This window comes from Pseudophryne corroboree, chromosome 7, assembly GCF_028390025.1.
Source record: "Pseudophryne corroboree isolate aPseCor3 chromosome 7, aPseCor3.hap2, whole genome shotgun sequence".
NCBI classification, from domain to species: Eukaryota; Metazoa; Chordata; class Amphibia; order Anura; family Myobatrachidae; genus Pseudophryne; species Pseudophryne corroboree.
The window spans coordinates 219,388,192-219,404,242 of NC_086450.1; the positions used below are offsets into that span (position 1 = coordinate 219,388,192).

Consider the following 16,051-nt stretch of genomic DNA (forward strand, 5'->3'; position numbering starts at 1 on the left):
TCTCATCCATTAATCTAATACTGTGCTCCACCCCATTAGCTGTTCCCAGATCCCATTCTCCCATAGAGAATACCTGTTTCTTAGATTCCAGCTCCTTAATTAAAGCAGATTTTTCCTCCAAAGAAATGTCACTCCCTTGGAAACATATATCAAATTTATTTTCTAAACTAATTATATTCCCAACTGATTGAATGCAACCAGTCCGTGCAGAAGACAGTTCTTTGTCGCCTTCATACCATTCCGCTAGTAAAGGGTATATCCGGGTGTTAGTCCCTATAATCACAGGTGGTTCATCCCTCCCTTCAGGAACTTCTGGACATATCAATGCAATAAGTGATATCTGCATCCCTTCCTCTTCTCTTACCCTGTTGTTGATTTCAAGAGTAACTTGTACATACCCTAGATAAGGGTACTTTTCAACACTTAGGCCCCATATCACTAACCCGCTTAAAGGCTGGATGGGTACATCAGGAATGTTCTCATGGTACCAATTTTCAAATATGATAGAAACTTGGGATCCACTATCCACCAAGATCTTGCAGTGACATCCATTTATATTAGCATTTAAAAGGGGAGCAGGTCCCAGCAATCCTTCTGGTAGACTTCCACTCCTCCAGGAATTCCCCATAGCACAGTGACTAACCTCTAGGGGGCCTGTGAGGGGCCCACAGACCGCCCCCGTCCGTTTCCCGACCCCGAACTTTCCGTATTCTGGTTACCACCTGAAGCATTGTCAGTATTTCGATTCCAATTTCTATTTAAGTTGCATTCAAAAGCCCGATGTCCAGTTCTCCCACATCTAAAACATCCTCTATTAAAGTTGTTACTCCCTCTACCTAATCCTCTTACGGGGCTACTGTCGGATATTTGTGGAGAAGTATTCACAGCCTGTGTAGCAATGAATTTGTCAATTTTCTTACTTTGTTCGTCCATCAACTTTAATATCTTCTCTTCAAATGCATTGCTTTCCACTACCGGTTGTATTACCTTGACCTTCTTTACCGTTTTCTCTCTCATTTCTATTAATACCTCTTCTTGTTTGACTTCTTTTAATAGTTCATTAAAGGTAGGAAAGGGTTCTTTAACTCCTGAACATCTTAATTTCTGAGCTACTGGGTCGGTGGTCAAAGCACCCCGCAGTAACTGTTTCATCCGACTTCTGTCCACATCATCCCTTACTATACCTCCTTTATCCACTATCTTATATAGGAGCTTGTCTAACCTGATCAAAAATGCACTCAGCTTTTCTGTCGGTTCCTGGAACGTGTGGTGTAATCTAGAGGTGAGATCTCCCACATCCTCAAGGGTGCCGTATGCATAATCTAATGCCTCAAAGAATGTTTCTAAAGTAGCATTAGTATTACTACGTCTAGCAGCTTGTATAATTCCCATAGCTGGCCCTCTCAAGCTTTCGACTACCCTCTGTCTCTTAATCTTATCTGGGCACTGCCATTCTTCCACTTGTTGTACCGCCGCTTCTTTCCAGGCCTCATATGTCTCTTCTCCTGATGGTACAGGTAGAATCCCTGAAAAAATCCGTAACCTCCTATAACTCCCTTCATAATGCCACCTTTCTAACTGAGTGACCACTCTATCCATTATGATCTCAAACTGTCCACCTGTGGCATTTGCACCAGTATCCTGAGCGTCACCCCCTTCACCACCAATATTCCTCTCACCTCTATTAGGGTTGTCTAGAGAAGGCACTGATATATGTGCACTAGTAGCTTCTTCTTCATCCCCACATATGTTAGGCCACATCACATTCCACCTCCTACCCGTCTCTTCATTTGCTGCCACTATCAATGGTATTACATCAGTCTCCAACTCATTTTCTGTTTCTATCAGTACTGCTATTACTCTTCCCAATCCTCCCATCCATTTATCTACAACCCTTGGCCTAATTATTCCATATAACCTGGCTAACCTTTCCACTATCTCTTCATCAGAGAATTCCGAAAAATTCCCTCCCACACTTAAACATTTCTTGGGATCTTTTTTTCTCCTTTGACACCAAGCACTAATATCTTCCCCAGTAAACTTTTCCATTGTTTTATCCTGAATATATTCGTCTCGGCTAAGTGCCTCCAAATGTAACCCTTCCCCTAAGACTCTAACATAAGATTCTAAATTACCTCTCTAGGGGATGGTTGTTCAGTATATGTGCCTCCACCCAAGCTAATTATTTGGGCTTGCCTGGGTAAGCCTACCTTTAGTAATGAATAGTAATTACAGGATAATCCTATCTGTGTATATATGCACACATTCATATATATTATTATACCTGTTCTTCCGTTCGCGTTTCAGGATCTCCGGATGAAATTTCAAAGCACATCAACATATGTGGTAAGTATAAATACATGCATTTATTTTTCACAAAAGAGTATTTACGCTATACATTTTTTATACATAGTAATGCAATTTACATTTAAATCCTATCCCCCCATATCCCTTACTAGAGCCTATACAAATTGTTTTGCATGCAACACACAAAAAATTACCCTAACATTAGAATAAGAGTGACCCGGGTACTCAAAAAATAAGTATAATGTCTGGGCCCTTATCTCAGTGTACACTGAAGAAAAACCTTGCATAACAACCAAAGTTAAATAGATAGAAACTCTCCACTTTCTGCTGGGTTAAATTCCCTTCTTTCTGTCTTTAGCTGAAAGTGCTTTGTACAGTGTAGTATATTAACTAAATCCACACTGAGACTCAGTCATAGAGTGAACTGCATAGGGAGTATGATGTCCGCCTCCTTAATTGTATTATATCCTCTAAACGATAACAACAGGCAATGTCTATAGTACTGTCGGCATGGAATATCCTGTCTCCTGCTACAATTGTATCCACATCCTCTGAATTGCAATGTAGTCTAGCAGCTGTCTTTTAATAAATGTATTAATCCCAACAGTTGCTGCTGTGATGTTTCAGTTCTTTGATACACTACAAGTCGGATCACTGCAACCTGTTACAACTGTTTCCTCTCTTTACTATGTTTCAATTTGTTGTAGCAGCTGATGTCCTTTGACTGCATTAGTATTATCTAATCCCTTTTCTTATTACAAAGTCCCATTAAAACAACACAATGCAATTTACAAGGTTGTCAATACTCCTTTGGTGGCTTTACTTCTGTATAAGTGTTAAACAGTACATTAATATCTCAGTTCTGTGTCGGCTGGTGTCGTTAGGTAAAATATTTACTTCAGCCACCTTATACTGCAGGCTATTGATTAGCTTAAGCTGCTTTCAACTGTGACATATCCGTACTCTTTCCCTTATAGTCTTTACCTAAATCTCCATCCTTTCTCCAGGGGTGATATATATGTAGGGGTATCAATTTAACATCTCAGTCCCAACTACATTGCATAGCATCACAGTCTATGGAACCTCTATAATTAGCAAGGCAATGCTGGATGCTTAAGTCTATAGTAATTGCCACATATAATAATCCATATGACACAGATATGTGTGTTGCATCCTAATACTTTAACGGATTCCCTGAGTTGGGCAAGTTAATCTTCCTTGGATCGGTTTAGGGTAACTTTCCCATTTCTTGTAATATACACTACTGCTAAACAGAATTTGAGCTCTTGTAGTGGAATGGTCTCTTCACTGAGATACCCTATGGACTCTGCTGCTAGGAAGTCTATTATATCTCAGTATAATTTCAATATAGCATTTCAATATGTGCACTTACATTCCTCAGAAGTGCAGACCACTGGCATTCGCTCCCCCGACTCCTCCCCGCAGTTCATTGACAGGCTGGGCCGGCTGATGGGTGCTGCTACAGGCGGTGCTTTAGATTGGTGCTGCCTCTCTTCAGCCTTCTAGAGGCGGGTCCCTCTCTGGCTTCTCTGCCCACCACCTCCTACTGGCTATTCAGGCTCTGCATCACTAGTGGGGGCCGGAATGGGCGTCCTCACCATCGCCTCCCACCGCTCGCAGCATTTGCACAGACCGCATAAGGTCTCTCTGGCTCTGGCTCTGCAATCAGCGGCCCCTTCCTTCTCCTATAGACAGGTATGCCCGGTGCCGGTACAATACACCACCCCAGCAGCGCTACCGCAGCCCTTGTCATGCAGCGCTCTGGAGACAGTGTACGCACTCTCCCCGGGGGAACAGCAACTCCTCATCTGCCGGCGGGGAGCTCTATATATTCTCCCCTACCCTCCGTCTCGTGCCGCCCGCTTCCCGCCGGAGCCGCGCGATCCCCCTGCCGCCGCCAATCAATATCTCTCCTTCCCCTCCTCGCGGTCAGCCTTGCTCTCTCCTCGCGGACCCACTCTTCCCGCCCTGCAGGTTGTTACTCCTGCAGCGCGTGGACAGCTCTCGAGACCCACATATCACCATCTACCATCCTGCAGACCATTCCCGGCTCACGATGCCTCCTTCTTATGTCAAATAATACCCCACAATGCTGACTAAAAATCACCATAGATGACCTCTATTTCTTTCTTGTAGTACATTTAATCATTACAAATTAATTTAGTTATCCCCTCCAAGTCCTTTTATATACATATTTATCAAATACCACCATATTTCATTGTACAATATAACCTATACACATATAGGTATTACACCAACACATATATATATATATATACATCATTAACCCTTTATATATGGTTACACAAACACTACAGATGACTAGACAGTTGTCAACATCTGGGTAAAGAGGTGGATTTTTTGTGTTATGCTCAGGTATAACAATGGCCTTCTTCTCAAGGTCAATAACTGCTTCCACTCGTGCCTGACTTACATAAACAATATCCTGATACTCAACATCCTAATTAAAACCTGTGTCAGCTACAGAAATATCCCCCTCATCCTTTTGTACTTCCATAGTGGCATGGTCAATATCTATGTCACCAGCTATACTAACGCTGCTCATCTTCACATTTGCAAAGTGAGCAGACATGGTGGAAGGAGGCTTCTCTATGAGTGCAGTATCAGAAAGGTTGGGCTCACACATGACACTCATGGACACATTTAGAGAAAAGCATCAAACTGCTCCTTATGACGCCAGTAACCTTTTCTACCTGGACCATTTGCTTTGGACCATATTGGGACTTATAACTTAATATTACTACCTGACACTCTATGAACCAGCATTAAAGAGACTGTTAAGGATTGCCTCCATATGTATTGTAATATCCCACTGCTTACTAAAGAACTTTATAGAGTAAAGGTCCATTTTATAAAGTCCTAATGTAAATCCAGTGTGGTGACATGCACAGATGAGACAATATTGATTGGATTCATTCTATAGAAATTTTTATGAATAAATACATTTGTGCACTTTATTATAATGTCTTATCCGTCCATTTATTATTATATTTAAAATATTAGTGACAGCGCTGGTAACTTTATTTTCTTACTTGCTAGTATAACTTTAGGGATTGACACCCATATACCAGCTGCTACTGACAGCGCTGTGGGAATATCACTTGTATTTTTACTGTGATACAGTTTTTCTACTGCCTTAGTGTTTTTTTTAGCACTAACTTTCCTTTTTTCATTTTTATGACACCTCCTCTAAACAATTAGTGAGAAGGGCTTGCATCATCATAAGATGCAGAAAAAGACACCTCACTGGCAGTTGCTTTACTGCGACTCTTAAATAAAGGCCATGGCCTGAGCCTTTCTTTGTCACTGTGTGTGGTGAATGACATGTTGGCAATTTTATGTATTTCTCTATAAACTTTCCCTTTATTAGAGGTGTTTTTTTCTCTACCACTTTATCACTTTATTTTATTTCAGATGCCCTGACTTAAAGCCTGTATGCCCTCTACTTTAGTAGACGATGTTGAAGAACTAGTATCATCATGATATATGGATGGCAGCAGCAGCAGTGCTAGTATTTGTTTGCTGTTCCTGCACTTCTCTTGACTGAATGTTATCAGGGCCAGCGCTACCACTAGGCAGCTTTAGGCAGCTGCCTATGGGCGGCGACCACTGGAGGGCGGCACTGCTTAGCCTCAGCCAAGCCAAACTCCTCCTTTTCTTTAAAAGACAGAGGAGCAGCTTGTGGGCGCCCACCAGCTCAAAGAGTGAGTTTACTATGTGTGATAGTCCCTGATTGATTCAGCAAACCTGCCCCCCCACACCTCTCTGCGACAGTGTCAGTGTGTGTGGGATGTGTTTGAATTGTGTTCAGGCTGCCGCCTGTCTGCCGCATGTTGTGATCCTGTCCTGAGTCCGGGGTGGGGTCCATACCGTTATTTATCACATATGAGCTCTCACGTCTCTCACCGCAGCCTCAGGTCCGACCGCAGCTCCCCCACACGATGGTCTACGGCCGCCCGTGTCATGCCCCGTGCCCGGTGTCCCCCACCACCCCCACCACCCCTGCATTTGGCCACATCGTGAAAGAGTGACTCGCGGGCCGTGGCCGCTGGCCTGGTCCGCTCCGCTCCCGCACTGTTACTGAGTGCTCCGGCGCCGCCTCCCCACTACGATCGCCTGCAGCCGCAGGCTGCAGCTTGTCATCTGCGCTCCCCCTCCCTCCATTCATTCCCGCGACTGGCCTCTTGTGAACCGCTCCCCGGCTCCCCCGGCCCCACAGTTATATTCAGCTCCCGCTGCCCCTTCCCCCCCCTCGCCTCCTGCACCTTCCCCCCTCATCTCCCCCCTCCCCCGCAATTGGACTCCCGGCCCCGGCTACCCGGCAACTGGTGAGCAGAGGGTAACTGATGGAGGAGAGTGTCAGGGTAGGGACAGTGTATGTGTGTAAATGTGGCTGTGTGTATAAATATATTATATATGCGTGTGTGTATACTGTATGTGGCTGTGAGTATGTAGATATGTGGCTATGTATGTGGCATAATGTGAATTTCGGCTCATTCCATGTGGCATAATGTGAATTTCGGCTCATACTGTGTGCTCTAATGTGAATTTTGGCTCATACCGTGTGTTCTAATGTGAATTTCGGCTCATACCATGTGCTATAATGTGATTTTCAGCTCATGCTGTGTGGTATAATGTGAATTTTGGCTCATACCATGCGCTATAGTGTGAATATCGGCTCATTCTATGTGCTATAATGTGAATTTCGCCTCAAACCATGTGCTATAATGTGAATTTCGGCTCATACAGTGTGCTATAATGTGAATTTCGGCTCATACCGTGTGCAATAATGTGATTTTCGGCTCATACCGTGTGCTACAATGTGATTTTCGTCTCATACAGTGTGCTGTAATGTGAATTTTGGCTCATACAGTGTGCTTTAATGTGATTTTCGGCTCATACCGTGTGCTATAATGTGAATTTCGGCTCATACAGTGTGCTATAATGTGAATTTCGGCTCATACAGTGTGCTATAATGTGAATTTCGGCTCATACAGTGTGCTATAATGTGATTTTTGTCTCATACAGTGTGCTGTAATGTGAATTTCGGCTCATTCAGTGTGTTACAAGGTGAATTTCGGCTCATACAGTATGCTATAATGTGAATTTCGGCTCATACAGTGTGCTACAATGTGATTTTCGGCTCATACTGTGTGGTATAATGTGATCTTCGGCTCATACTGTGTTCTATAATGTGATTTTTGGCTCAAAGTGTGTGGTACAATGTGAAACCTGGACTGTTGGGGTGCCTTGAGCACAACATTTGGGATCCTCTGCCTTAACACAAACTGCTAAAACAACCCTAATATCCTATCCCTAAATTTTACCAGAGGGCTCTGTATTTTGGCAGGGGGGGGGGGGGGCTGACTATTTGCCTAGGGTGCTGAGAAACCTTGCACCGGCCCTGATTGTTATCCATATCGATGAACTCAACACCCAAGTTGTACAAAAGAAAAGAAATAATTTTTTCGCAATTGACAACTCACAGAGTGGGGAGTCACACCGCTCATATTTATATGAACAATATCGCAGTGGGGTACAGCACCCATAGGTTGTTCAATTAAAAAGACCAATTATTTTTTAAAAATGATAACTCACAGCTGTGTATAACACCACTTACATTTAATATTATGTCAACGAAGGTGTTCTGACATACAGCGCACACAAATTATATAAAAAAATAATATTTTTTTAATGACAATAAAAGCAGTGAGTCAAACTGCTTATATTATTACAACAACAAAGGCATTTTTTATTATGTCAATCAAGGGACAGTGGCATATGGTACACACAGCTTGTATAAAAAAAGTAAATTTAAAAAAAAATCACAATACAAGCTGCTTTTATTATTAGAGTAGTTTATAGTAAACTGGACGCAGTCAGTGGTATCCAATCAATTAAATATTATTTGGATTAATTAAATACATATAATATAATAAAATAACATAAATCATAAACTCATGTCACCTTATGAAAGGACTAATTATAAAAAGCAGCCCCGAAAATATGACACTCTGGTGTATCAAGCTTATTTAGAAACAATTATATCAGATAACATACATAAATGAAAAGATATGAATATCCAGAGAGCGCTCACAATTGATAATTTGTTTTAATAATAAGATAACATATATAACACACAGAAATTATAATGATTAAAATTGCAGCATATTTGTAGTTAGTATCCATGAATAAAGATGGGGAGATAAAAATTGATGTCCACAGACTCTTCCCTGAATAGGACCAATAGATTGGGTTGATCCAAGTAAAAATTGTTGCACAAACGGTTTGATAAGTTTAAGGTGATATATATGGGTCTGCGCTCTGCTTCTACCTCTTGTAATTCACCGCTGTAGAGAGATTAGGATGAATTGGCCAAACTGCAGTTCATTTAGGGATGCATTTGGCAAACATACCCCATTGGCAGAAGGCGGGAAAAGAAGGAGGGCGAGACCCACAATCGTCCTAGATCAACTACAGCAAAAGTTTCTGTATTGTGCTGTGCAGCTCCAGTGGTCGCCGTGGCTTAGTGATGTGCCGTTTGTTGTGACCTCACGTGGGGCCGCTTCGTGGGTGGGCAATGCAAACTGGAGGTAGATGTGCAGGAGAAGAGTCCGTGGCAGGGGGGTCCCCAATAATAATTGGATTCGCTAGCGGTCTATGGGCATAGGACGTTACATTGGGGACTTTGGATTTGCTTCTTAAGCAATAAATCCTTTATTGTTGGGAGATTCTTGAAGGCTAGAGTTTGGGTATTATGGCCACAGATATGCGGCACTCATGTTTTTACATGGGGGACCCATTTAGGGTCACGTTGGGTTTCATCTTTAATATTAGCACAACTACTTCATAATGTGGCTGGTTTGAATCAGATTCACATAAATAAAACCTAAAATGAAAACCTATGTGACACATGGGTACTCGAACTCGGGTCTTCGGCATCTCTTTGAAGTGCTCTTTATGTGTTGAGCCATAGAGTCAGCTTATGTAAAATCTAAATTTCTTTTTAATTCATCATTTAGACTATGTTATATAAACAAATGCTTGTCTTTTTATTTTTTGTTTTTATCTTATTTCCTTGATATAATGGTTTCACTACTACATTTTCACTTTACTATTGCTGGTCAAAATTAGATTACTATATAAATAAAATTAAAATCAAAAAGTATTATATGGACATATGGGTACTTGAACCCAGGTCTCCAGCATTTCCTTGATGTGCTCTCTATGTGTTGAGCCACAGTGCTAAGATATCTAAAAGCCTGATATTCCTCTAACTTATCATTCGGACTGGCTAATATATAAAAAAACTGCCAGTTTCTTCATTTATGTCTCTTCTCGTTGTTTTTTTATTTTATCTATCTTTTATAATGGTTTTATTGTTATCTTGTCACCTTATATATGCTAATTTGTAATTGACTCATGTTTATTTATATATACTTGGAATTCTGTGATAAAAGAACTATCTCTCATAATACACAGATGACCGAACAGGAGCATTGATTAACACAATTAAGCCTACAGCACTTTCAGCACCTGATTGGTCAATTGCAGTATAAAAACCCTATTCCTGGTAAGGAACAGCATACACTGCTTCTGAAGAAACCACTACTGTTAAACAGCGGAGAAATGCGTCAAGCATTTTATTGGGGAACCCCTGCCACGGACTCTTCTCCTGCACATCTACCTCCAGTTTGCATTGCCCACCCACGAAGCGGCCGCACGTGAGGTCACAACAAATGGCACATCACTAAGCCACGGCAACCACTGGAGCTGCACAGCACAATACAGAAACTTTTGCTGTAGTTGATCTAGGACGATTGTGGATCTCACCCTCCCTATTTTCCCGCCTTCTGCCAATGGGGTATGTTTGCAAAATGCATCCCTAAATGAACTGCAGTTTGGCCAATTCATCCTAATCTCTCTACAGCGGTGGGTTACAAGAGGTAGAAGCAGAGCGCAGACCCATATATATCACCTTGAACTTATCAAACCATTTGTGCAACAATTTTTACTTGGATCAACCCAATCTATTGGTCCTATTCAAGGAAGAGTCTGTGGACATCAATTTTTATCTCCCCATCTTTATTAATGGTTACTAACTACAAATATGCTGCAATTTTAATCATTATAATTTCTGTGCGCTATATATGTTATCTTATTATTAAAACAAATTATCAATTGTGAGCGCTCTCTGGACATTCATATCTATTCATTTATGTATGTTATCTGATATAACTGCTTACATTATTATGTCAATGAGGGATATATATATATATATATATATATATAATACTGGATTTCCACCATGGTGGAAGGGGCACTCACAATAATAGGAAACAGACAAAAAATTCATATCTCTTAAATTATCACATAGTTTAATTGTTGGATCATCTGTTGCACCAACTCACCCTTAATCGACGTTTCAACCCTATATCTGGGTCTTTTTCAAGATAGGCAGATTCGGTGAAGGTTCAGAAAATTCACAGAGGTAAATGTTACAACATCAATAGAGATCTAGAAAAGATATGAAACATAAAAACACACTCAGTGCCTCCCTGGCCCCATTGTTGCAAAATAAATACTTCTTTATTGCAAAGCACACTCATAGTGCACTCATCCGATACACCTTAGGCCCAGTGGTTAAAAACAAGTATACTTCAGTGACCACCCAAGTGGAATCAAGAGACTAAAGGGCTTACATAAACCAATCTCTCTGGGAGATGTCCAAATAATACCTGTCAAATCAACAGGTGGGCGACCCATGTGCACCTAAAATCAACATATACAAAATATCAGAGGAATAGGAAAAGGGACAGTACTTAGTTCAACTAAAAAAAATACACAAGCAATCACATACTGTTGTGGCCGTGCCTCCACAATTATCAACTTGTTACTTCTTAATGTGATCAGCTCTCCCTATAAACAAACGGAAGGTAAATCTACTAATTATATAAATACAACGTACCAGACAAACAATACACAAATTTCACAGCCTCTAATTACTCACTAGATCCAGGTAGTCTTTCCAGTATATATCTATGTCCAAATAGTCCATTAAATTGTTTCCAATAGGTCAAACAGATCCCTAGAGTATAGAGCAGTACATATTTACCATCAGCCACCCGGGGTATAACCTTTAAACAAATAGTCATAACCACTAAATTGCAAGTACTCAGATATATGTATACTGTACATAGTGTCAACAAAGATGCAGTTGTGTACAGTGCACACAGCTTATAGTAAAAGGAGCAATATTAAAGCAGTGAGTGAAACTGCTTATATTATGTCAACAATTGCACTTATATGTTGTGTCAACAAAGGTGCAGTGGTGTACAGCACACACAGATTTTATAAAAAAGATTATTTTGTTTAAATGACAACCAAAGCAGTTAGTCAAACCATTTAGATTATATCACCAACGGTGCTTATATTGGGTGGTCTTCCGTTTGCCAGCTGTTGGGGTCCCGGTGCACAGTATACCAATACCGGAATCCCGACAGCTGGCATACCAACACTGTTTCTCCCTCTTGGGGGTCCACAACCCCCCTGAAGGGAGAATAGATAACGTGGCACACAAGGGGCTCATTTGAGCTCGCCACGCTGTCGGTATGCCGGCGGTCAGGATTCCAGCACCGGTATGCTGTGCGCCGGAACACCGACAGCCGGCATATCATAGTACACCACTTGTATTATGTTAACAAAGGTGCAGTGATTTCAGCATGTACATAAAAAGAATTATTATTTTTTTTAAATGACACTGCATGTTTCTGTGCTGGGGCCCTATTGTTTTTCATATTAATAAATGATCTAGAAGAAGGACTAGAAAGCACAGTATCAATTTTTGCAGATGATACTAATTTGTAGGGTAATCAAGTCAGATGTGGATGTGGAGTCTCTTTAGAACATTTTATTTAAACTGGAAGTTTGGGCAACGAAATGGAGTATAAGGTTCATTGTGGAAAAAATGTAGTTATGCACTTTGGGACTAAGAAGAAGCATGCAACCTACCAATTAAATCGGGAAAATATAGGAGAAACGGTATTAGAAAAGGATTTGGGGTTGGTCACTGATAGTAGATTTAGCAGCAGTACACAATGTCAAAGTGTAGCAACATAGGCAAATAAGGTGGTAGCATGCATTAAAAGGGGAATTGAGACAAGGGATAAGAGTTTAATCCTGCCGTTGTATAAATCATTGGTGCGACCGCATCTTGAGTACTGTGTACAGTTCTTGGCACCACACTATAAAAGAGACATGTTAGAACTTCAAAAGGTTCAGATGCGAGCTACCAAATTGATTAAGGGGTTGGAGACACTAGGCTATGAGGAGAGGCTTTCTAGGTTAGATATGTTTACACTAGAAATGAGATGACTGAAAGGAGATGATTCATATTTGCAAATATATAAAGGGGCAATACACAGAGCTATCAGGTGATTTGTTCATTAAGAGACCTCTACACAAAATGGGCGGGCAACCACTAAGGCTTTACGAGAAGAAATTTCGTACTCAGCGCAGGAAGAGATTTTTCACTGTAAGGGCAATATGAATATAGAATTCAGTGCTGTTGTTAAAATAAAATTACACTAGCCATGTATGCTATAAAAATACAGGGGTGCTGTTTTTAAAATAAGAGCAGTGACCCTGTAATCTATAAAAATACAGGCGTGCTGTTGTTAAAATAAATGTACACTGGCCCTGTCTTGTATACTGTAAAATTACAGGGGTGTTGTTCTTAAAATAAAAGTACACTGGTCCTGTATGCTGTAAAAATACAGGGGTGCTGTGAAAATAAAGGGGCACTATTCTGTGTGCTTTAATAATAAAGGGGTGCTGTCCTGTGAAATGGAGAATAAATATTTGGAGGAAAAAATAGTGAGAGATCAGGAACTACTTTCAGTTCCTAGTACTAATGCTAAAGCTGCTGCTGCCACCAGTCATGACATTGACGATGCAATTCCATCAACATCGTCTGCTAAGGCTGATGCCCAATGTCATAGAAGGCATGTAAAATCCAACAGTAATCATAAAAATGTTTTATCTGGTGAGAAACGTAAAATTGGCAATATGCCATTCACGACACGAAGTGGCAAGGAAAGACTAAGGCCCTCTCAAAAAATGTAAAAGATTAAGCTTGCTACAGCACATGAAAAAACAACTGTGCGTTCAGAGATATCACAAATCCCCAATGAGAGTCCAAGTGTGTCCGCGGTTTCGATGTCTATTCCTGACCTTCCCAAGACTGTATGGAAAGAGGTGGCTCCTAGCACCATTTGCACGCCTCTGCAAGTGCTAGGAGGAGCACCGCCAGTCCAGTTGCTAATAGTGCTCATGTCACTGTAGACGTACACCAGGAGGAGGATGATATTGGTGTAGCTGGCGATGAGGCAGAAGTTGACAATGAGGATTCTGAAGGTGATGTGGTTTGTTTGAAAAAGGCACCAGTGAAGACAGTAGTTGTCCATGAGATGAATAAGCCCATTGTCATGCCTAGACAAAATACCAAAAGAGCCACCACTTTGGTGTGGAATTATTTCTCCACAAATCCGGACAAGAGGTGTCAAGCCATCTGTCACCTTTGTCAATCCATAATAAGTAGGGGCAAGGACGTTAACCACCTAGGAACATCCTCCCTTATACGTCACCTGCAGCACATTCACCATAAGTCATTGTCAAGTATAGAAACTTTGCATAATAGCGAATGCAGTCCACTGACACCTAAATCCCTTCTTCCTGTAGTACCCAAGCTCCTGCAATCCACACCACCAACTCCCTCAACATCAATTTCCTCCTCAGTCATGAACGTTAGTAGTCCTGCAGGCCATGTCACTAGCATGAGTCCTCTCCTATCCGAAATTCCTCCGGAGGATCCTTGAGTGGCATGCTTACTGCTGCTGCCGCTGCTTCCACTGCTGTTGTTGCTGCTGGGAGTCAATCGTCATCCCAGAGAGGAAGTCGGAAGACCACTTGTACTACTTCAACTAAGCAATTGACTGTCCAACAGTCCTTTGCGAGAAAGATGAAATATGACAGCAGTCACCATGTTGCAAAGCGGATTACTGAGGCCATAACAACTATGCTGGTGTTAGATGTGCATCCGGTATCCGACATTAGTGCAGTGAGATTTAAACAGTTGATGGACGTACTGTGTCCCCAGTACCAAATCCTGTCTAGATTCCATTTCACTAGGCAAGTGATTCCCGGACTGTATAGGGACATTAAGAAAAGTATCACCAGTGTCCTGAAAAATGCGGTTGTACCCACTGTCGACTTAACTGCGGACATGTGGACAAGTGGAGCAGGTCAAACTAAGGACTAGATAACTGTGACAGTCTACTGGGTAGATCTATTGCCTTCCGCAGCAACAACAGCAGCGGCACCAGCAGCAGCATCTCACAAACACCAACTCATTCCTAGGCAGGCTACACTGTGTATCACCGGTTTCCATAAGAGGCACACCGCTGACAACCTCTTATGGAAACTGAGGAACATCATCGAACAATGGCTTACCCCATTTAGACTCTCCTGGGGATTTGTGATATCTGAAAACGCCACCAATATTGTGCGTGTATTTCCTCTGGGAAAATTCCAGCACGTCCCATGTTTTGCACATACATGTGAATTGGTGGTGCAGAATTTTTTGAAAAATTACAGGGGCGTGCAGGAGATGCTATCAGTGGCCCGACAAAATTGTGGGCCAATTTCCATATTCAGCAACTGCATGCCGAAGCCTTGTGCGCCAGCAAACACTCCTGAACCTGCCCCGCCATCACCCGAAGCAAGAGGTGGTAACAAGGTGGAATTTAAGTCTCTATATGCTACAGAGGATGGAGGAGCAGCAAAAGGCCATTGAAGCTGCCAACTATTACTGATATGTCTACTGTCACTGCATATGATGCTGTGACTATTGAAAGAATGGTGGAGGATTATATAGGTGACAACATTCAAGTAGGCATGTCAGATAGTCCGTATGTATACTGGCAAGAAAAAGAGGCAATTTGGAGGCCCTTGTACAAACTGGCTTTATTTTACCTAAGTTGCCCCCCCTCCAGTCTGTACTCTGAAAGATTTCTTAGTGCAGCCGGTAAACTTGTCAGCGATCAGCATAGGAGGTTACTTTCACGAAATGTGGAGAAGATGATGTTCATAAAAATGAATTATAAATTCCTCCAGGAAGACCTTTAACAGCAATTGCCTCCAGAAAGTACACAGGGACCCGTGATGGTGGATTCCAGTGGGGACAAATTAATACTCTGTGAGGAGGAGGATGTATACACTAAAAGGGGTGAGGAATCGGAGGATGAGGATGACATCTTGCCTCTGTGGAGCCAGTTTGTGCAAGGACAGATTAATTTCTTTTTTTCTGGTGAGGGGATTAATTGCTTCTTTTTTTGTGGGGGCCCAAACAAACCAATCATTTCAGCCTGAGTCATGTGGCTGACCCTGTCGCTAAAATTATTGGTTTGTTAAAGCGTGCATGTCCTGTTTATACAACATAAGGGTGGGTTGGAGGGCCCAAGGACAATTCCATCTTGCATTTTTTTTCCTTTGCATTATGTGCTCTTTGTGGTCTAGTTTTGAAAACTGCCATCCTGTTTGCCACTGCAGTGCAACTCCTAGATGGACCAGGTGTTTGTGCCACCCACTTTTGTCACTTACTCTAGTCATCCAGCTACCTCGGTGCAACCTTTTTGCCTAAAAA

At 41.8% G+C, this 16,051-nt stretch overlaps 1 protein-coding gene across 1 annotated transcript; it reads right to left on the minus strand.

Annotated features, from left to right (window-relative positions):
* Positions 1-645: 645 nt before the first annotated feature.
* On the minus strand, positions 646-2,049 carry LOC134944101 (paraneoplastic antigen Ma1 homolog). The gene has a single exon (XM_063932668.1). The coding sequence runs from the start codon at positions 2,047-2,049 to the stop codon at positions 646-648; it is 1,404 nt and encodes a 467-aa protein (XP_063788738.1).
* Between the last annotated feature and the right edge of the window lie 14,002 nt (positions 2,050-16,051).

Bases quoted from the DNA above. Each gene is read 5' to 3' on its own strand.
- LOC134944101 (XM_063932668.1), bottom strand. From the start codon at position 2,049: ATGGAAAAGTTTACTGGGGAAGATATTAGTGCTTGGTGTCAAAGGAGA.